General features: G+C 49.4%; 1 protein-coding gene across 1 annotated transcript; it reads right to left on the bottom strand.

Moving 5' to 3' along the window:
- Positions 1–278: 278 nt before the first annotated feature.
- Positions 279–6,736, bottom strand: NYX (nyctalopin). Its single transcript, XM_077171642.1, has 2 exons — positions 6,551–6,736; positions 279–3,070 (listed from the first exon to the last, which is right to left on the bottom strand). Exons 1-2 carry the CDS (start codon positions 6,645–6,647, stop codon positions 1,671–1,673), a joined length of 1,497 nt encoding a protein of 498 aa, XP_077027757.1. The 5' UTR covers positions 6,648–6,736; the 3' UTR covers positions 279–1,670.
- Between the last annotated feature and the right edge of the window lie 275 nt (positions 6,737–7,011).

The raw sequence follows: 7,011 nt of genomic DNA on the forward strand, positions 1-7,011 counted from the left end.
TCCCTGTACTCAGCTTTCCTCTGGAAATCTCTGGCACTAATTAGAAAGCAGTAGATCTTTTTGGACAGAAGTGTATCTCTATATAGTCACTTATATTTTCAAGTGCTGCTGCTTAACACAAACATAAGCACAGTCAGGTTCTAAGTGAAAGTACTTATGTTGCAATAAATAGCTTGCCATTTGCTCTAGGCCTGAAAGGACACTAGTGTGCACCCATTTGAACAACCTACAAAAGAAATCACCAGAGTTGTTCAAGGATCTCAAAAAAACCCAAAACCTAGGTTTGAGCACTTAATTTATTTTTATAAGTAAAATATCAAATTATTTTATTAATATGCTTTGATACATAAAACATCTTTTTTTCTGGTCATATTAGCAGCTTCCATTGAAGATTTCAAAGATAAAACACTTAAGATACCGTATAAAAGAAAATTATCAGTATGGCATAATAGGACACACTACATGGTACATATGTTTCACAGGCCCTGGTTGCATTTGTCATCACCATGCTCTGCCCTTGCAGCCATGCCATGAAACAATCTACAAATAAAAAAATGTATTCCTTGAAACAATATATTCACTGAAAAATTAAACACATTGAAATTATTGGAATAAGTAGGTTAAGTAGCTTTGCCTCAGAGAAGAATGTTTGGACAAACACAGGTCCATCTGATTCTCCTGCAGTAACAGGATAACAGGAGGGAGAAAGCATCAAACTCCTGCCTGTGGTCACAGCCAAAATACTGTGCCCATCCCAGATCTGCCTGGGGCAGGTGCCCCCCTGGGCACTTTCCTTGTCTCCATGAGGCCTGTACATGTTCCCTGGATGTTTCCATGAGGCCTGTACATGTTCCCTGGATGTTTCCATGAGGCCTAGTGCTGCATCCCTGGATGTTTCCATGAGGCCTGTACATGATCCCTGGATGTTTCCATGAGGCCTGTACATGTTCCCTGGATGTTTCCATGAGGCCTGTACATGACCCCTGGATGTTTCCATGAGGCCTGTACATGACCCCTGGATGTTTCCATGAGGCCTAGTGCTGCATCCCTGGATGTTTCCATGAGGCCTGTACATGACCCCTGGATGTTTCCATGAGGCCTGTACATGATCCCTGGATGTTTCCATGAGGCCTGTACATGATCCCTGGATGTTTCCATGAGGCCTAGTGCTGCACCCCTGGATGTTGCCCAGGACTGCCCTGCTCCCTCCTGCACCCACTGGGGGCATCAGGAATAGTTTCCTGTTGTTCAGCAATATCTGCTGTGGGTGTGGGTGTCTGTCAGGACACGAAGCCTCCTCTTGCTCTCATGAAGCTCAGTCACCATGGAACATCTTGCTCTCTCAAGCTGGCCCATTGGGACAAACGCCCCACAGACCCCTCTTCCCTCCTTTCCCAGAAGGAACATCACACACCTGTGGGCAAAATTCAGCCTTAGTGCTGCTCATCTCCCTGTGAGCATCCAGGAGGCACTGGGACACCCACAGGGCAGGTTTGTCACCCAGAGTGGGACCCAGATCTCACCAGCTCCCAGGGGAATCTGGAGGCAGATCCAACAAATCCAACCTGGAAGAGTTTGGAGCCCTTTACATATCAGAGGCCCACTCTGATGACTAAGTAGGTGCAGGGTCTAACACTTAAGCAGAACCCCTGCTCCATGCAGCCCTTGGATTATTTGCACAGCAGAACAATCACTGCCAAAAGTGCTGGGAGGTACAAGGAACAGGAGTCAGCCTCGGTTCTGTCCTCCCCCACGCCGGAAGAAACCCCTTCAGTCTGTCCGTCCGGCTGCGTGCTGTTACTGTACACTTCAGTGGCGTTTGCCACCTCTTCAGGAAGGCCCATCTGGAGCAGGAGTTTGGAGATAAGGCTGTTGAACTTGCTCTCTGTGGTGGACCAAGGCTCCTCGCTGGGGGTCGGCCGCTCGGACGTGACGTTCAGCTCCTCCGGGTCCAGGCAGAAACCTTCAGGAGACCTCTCAAAGAGCACGTCCGTCAGATCGACACCAGCCACCGAGGAGGGGGAGGCACACGGGATGTCCCTGACCAGCCTGTAGTTCTCCATCCACTCCTTGAGCCACTCCAGGCGGCAGTCGCACTCCCAGGGGTTGCGGAAGAGGTACAGCCGGCCCAGGAAGTACACGGGCTCGAACACGGAGAAGGGCAGCGTCGTCAGGTTGTTGCTGTTCAAGTGCAGAGCCACCAGGCTGGTGAGGTTCTCAAAAGCCCCTTCCTCGATGTAGCTGATCCTGTTGCGGTCCAGGTAGAGGAACTCCAGCTCCCCCAAGTCCCGGAACCAGGTGTTGGAAATGTTCCTGAGAAAATTCCCCCCCAGGTTGAGCATCTTCAGGTGCCTCAGGCCATCAAAGGAGTTTTCTGGAAGCTCAGCGATCAAGTTGTCATTCAGGTACAGGTACTCCATCCTCTGACAGCCCTGAAAAGCTCGCTCGTGGATGACATTTATCTTGTTGTCCTGCAGATTCAGGTATTTCAGCTTGGTCAGGCCCTGCAGGGAGTTATAGGCCACCGCTTCGATCCTGTTTCTCTCCAGGTACACATGGGTCAAGTTCTCCATGCCCCTGATGGCGCCCGGGATCCTTCGGAAGTTGTTCTGGAAGCAGAACAGCTCCTGCAGAGCAGGCAGCTCGATGAAGATCCTGTCTGGGATGTTGAAGAGGTTGCAGTCGGCCAGGTCCAGCCTGACGAGGCGCCGGAGCGCGGTGAAGGTGCGCGTGTGCAGGTAGCGGATGTACTCGTTGTGGGCCATCTTCAGCTCCGTCAGGCTGGGCAGCCCCTTGAAGGCGCCCGGCGTGATGAAGGAGATGTTGTTGTGGTTGAGGGACAGGGACTTGAGGGAAGGCAGCGTCCCGAAGGCCCTCTCGGACAGGAACTTGATGCTGTTTTTATCCAGGTTGATGGAGGAGGCCTCGCAGGGGAACTCGCTGGGGATCTGGCCCAGCCCGGCGCGGTCGCAGCGCACGGAGCAGCTCCTCTCTGGGGAGCACACGCAGCTGGGAGGGCAGGAGCGCACGCAGGCCCACGCCCCGTGCACCTGTGGGAGCCAAAGGATCACTGCCACCCCACAGAGAGAAGAATGCATCATTAGCAAATTAATTAGAGCAGTAAAAAGACATCACACTCTCTTTTCCTCCCCTCTAGCCAAGCTAATTGCCACCTGTACACCAGTGCTGACTGAGGAGCTCTTGTGCAAAATTCCTAAAATTCTTCTGGACTTTCTAAACCTGCTGAGAATATGTCACCTGGAACACAGACTGATTAATCCCTCTCCCCAAGAGGGGGCTCACCTAGAATTCAGTGTTTCTCAAGTGTCTCTTTTGGGCTCTCTCTGCTGCCTGATGAGGACATGGTTTGGCCAGGGAGCAGGCAGAAATGCATTGAAGGCCAGCAGCTGTGGGTGGGTTACAGCATTCCTGGGTGTGGAAAAGGGGATGGCAGTGTATGCTGAGTCTGGCAATGGGTAGGGGAGATCAATTAATTGCCCAAAGTGTGCCAAATTCATCTTTTCTTTTCTTTCTTTTCTTCCTTCCTTCCTTCCTTCCTTCCTTCCTTCCTTCCTTCCTTCCGCCCGCCCGCCCGCCCGCCCGCCATAAGCTGGTGCAGCACTGGAAGGGGAAGTCTCAGCTCTCAAGGAGATGAAATGAGTGTTTGAAAACATTTTCCCACTGTGTACTGCTATGACAGCATGAATGAAAACAAAGAGATATTGTTCAATTGCTGGCTTCATGATCTCATCATAGATGAGAAACTCTACATCTCCAGCAGTTTTTGCTGCTTTGCCAGTTCTCAAGAGTCACCATAGTGCCTTATGTTTGATGGGAGCAGCCACTTTGTCCTTTATCAGCCTGACATGGGAGGTGCAAGGCTGTGGTTTCCTCCCAGGTTAGTCCCACACAGGTGGGTGAACAACAAGGAAGAGAAGAAGGCTTTTGGGAGAAATGAGAGAAGAGCAAAAAGGAGCAAAAGGACTGGGAGACATCAGCCTCCACAGACAGGGTTTTTGCAGGGAAAAAAACATCCAGTCAAAAAAAATCTGAAAAGTGATTTTTTTTTTAATTCAAAATGCTTTTCCCATCTGAAAGAGAGGGAATTTAGGTTAGATATATGGAAGAAATTCTATACTGTGAGGGTGGTGAGGCCCTGGCACAGGGTACCCAGAGAAGCTGTGGATGCCCCAGCCCTGGCAGTGCTCTAGGCCAGGCTGATGAAGCTCTGAGAAACCTGGGCTAGTGAAGGTGTCCCTGCTTGTGGTAGAGGGCCTGGAATGAGATGATCCTTTAGGTCCCTTCCTTTCTCTGATTCCATGAATATAAACTCATTAGAGAGGAAGAACTGAAGGCAGTTTCCTTAATTGCTCTCCCAGACACACCCTACCTCCTCCTCCACAAAATCAGCAGCCACACCAGCAACCTCTGTGTAGTCACAAGCACAAAATGGTGCTATTGCTGCTGACTAGTTTGCTGCTGCAGTTTATTAGCTCCCATACAATCACAACCCTTTTTTTCTTTTTTTTCAGCAAAACGTGAGACACCAACAGCTTTACCAACAGCCACCTCTGCTGTGCTGCTGGGATCAGGGGGGTTTCCCCATGCTCCTGCTGAGTGTCCAGAGGGGGAAGCTCCCAGCAGCTGGGCTGCCTCTCCCTGTGGTTGGCAGCACAGGGATTGCCCACTTCAGCTGCATTCCCATGGGCATTTTTAACAGGACAGGCCTGTGAGGTGATATGCCCAGAAGCATCAGCTTCAGCAAGCATCAAGTTTTAATTTTGCAGTCCTTAAGGCTTTAATGTACAGGTCAAACGATAGTTTGGGCTGCACTTGCTCTGCCTTTCCTCCATCCTTTCTAAAGACAACATGCAGGGGGCTGTATTTAGGAGTTTTACTTTACACTACCTGTGTAGAAGAGACTTGCAAAACCAGTTGTTGGGCAAGTCCCTGCTGAAGGGCATCAACCCAGGAGCTGCCCTGGAGCCTGGGTCTGTTCAAACCATTCTGGTTATTGCATGTAGGAAAGGTATTCAGATACACAGAGAGCATCACAAAAGGATGAGCTGGGGCCTCTTCATCAAAATTCAGGTCTCATCATGCCTGGGCACACTATTGTGACTGGAGAATTAGCAAAACAACATCACTTCAAGGATAAATGACAGTGAAGGACTCTGGGAGGTGGAAAGGATTTCAGACAGGTTGTCAGTTTGTTTGTCTGCTCTTCCCCTTTTCCCCATGCCCTTATCTAACAGCCACAGCTAAAGGAAAGTCCCCTTCAATCCTCCTGATAACAGCTGGAGTTTAAGGACAAGAAGAGGAACAATAAGCTGGTCTCAGATTGCTCTTTCTTTGTGCAGTCTGCCCAGGGGCTGCCTTGTTTGCTCCCCTCTGCACCAGCCCACCCTCTGCCTGCCAACAGGGGCATATGTTGTTTTTGTTAGGCTGTTACATAAACTCAGGGCCAGACAGATTAAGGATTTGCCTGTTCCCAAATGTCTGGCTGCAGGTGGTTGTCTGGAAAATGGATGCAAGGGTTGCTGCTGGTAGGGAGCCTTGTGTGGGTTCAGGGTGACATCCAGAGGGGCATTTGTGCATGGGCTGTCCCATGGGTGAGGCTGTCCTGAGCAAGCCCCAGCTGCCCCAAGCTCAGTCACATTCCTGGCCTTCAGGGCAGACCTCCACCCACTGCTGTGCCCATGGTGGGCAGTGTAGGAACGAGCCTGCTGATAACCAGATCCCCTCCTTCCCCCCTGCTTCCCCTCTAATCACTCAATAAAGGAAATGTCTGCCCCAAGCCATATCCAGCCTGTTTTCCTTATACACAAGTGCCAAATCTGGGTCTTCTGCTAGGGGCTTTTCATAGCAGGCTTCTAAGATCTCTGTTTACAAGAGCATTTTGCAATGTGGTGGGACATGGACAGCAAGAGTGTGAGGACCATCCAATGAGAAAATATCCCCCCAGCAACAGGAGCTCAGAGAGACCCGTCAGCAATGGGCAATTTCCCCTCTTTCCCCTGGAAAAGAAGTTGGAAAAAATCCTCCACATGAACTGCACCAAACCCTTGGGAGAGCTTTTGCTCAGGGCAAAAGAGATCAGCTCTTCCCCATTTGTGAGATCTCCTCTGATCAACATAGCCTGAAACATTCCCATCTTTCCCACCTCACTCCTTCCCCTTCCCTAAAAAAGGGCAGCAGCTGGAAGCTTTCAGCCCCTCAGTGACACACTTGAGCACTCAAATGAGATGTGTGAAATAGAGCAGTAAGGTCAAAAACATTTGTGACATTAAAGAATAAAAAAATCACCTCCCATGGATGATATCTTTCACTCTTTTAAATACTACAGTAACTCAGTATTTGGAAGAAAGAGTGAGAGACCAAAGGAAAAGAAACAAAAAATAAAGGTTGCAGAGTCTTAAGAAGAGTAAAGAGACAATGATTGCAATAATTGAATATTTAACCACCACCTGTCCAAATGATCTGTCTAATCCACTACTGGATAATGCAGAATAAGAGTATACTCACCAGTTAGAACGATGGCAAACATTACCTTGATTATTCTCTACTGGCATTTCAGGTCTGGCAAGCAAACTTAAGGGATCTAAAAGCACACAGGAAGAATAGAGACGGGTTTCATCCTCTGTCATTTCCCTGCATCTTTTTTCCACAAAAAGATCTATGTTTAGAAAGGAAGATGAAGGAAAACGCTCTTCTCTCACACACTTTCAAACTGAAGAAGTCCCCAGCACCTTCCTGGTGAGTATCTGTCTTCCACCACTGACCTTCTCAGGGAATCCTGCAGCTTTGTGCCACCGCTTTTCAGGAGTTCATCTGCGTCCTTCCCACAAGCCATGCCAAAGGCAGATTCCTCTCATCTGAGGTGGGAAAGGATCACCAACAGTAAGGGACTGGCTCTATCCCCAGGAAATAGGTGCTGGTACAGAGGAGTGTAACCAGCTCAGCATTAAATGGTGGAAACCAAAATTCCCAACAGAAATCCCGACAGGATGT

This window comes from Agelaius phoeniceus, chromosome 2 (genome assembly GCF_051311805.1).
Source record: "Agelaius phoeniceus isolate bAgePho1 chromosome 2, bAgePho1.hap1, whole genome shotgun sequence".
NCBI lineage: Eukaryota > Metazoa > Chordata > Aves > Passeriformes > Icteridae > Agelaius > Agelaius phoeniceus.

Excerpts from the sequence above, each read along its gene's own strand:
- NYX (XM_077171642.1), bottom strand. The coding sequence starts at position 6,647 with ATGACAGAGGATGAAACCCGTCTCTATTCTTCCTGTGTGCTTTTAGAT. Across the intron at positions 3,071-6,550 it reads GCCAGTAGAGAATAATCAAG|TGATCCTTTGGCTCCCACAG; the intron begins GTAATGTTTGCC and ends GTGGGGTGGCAG.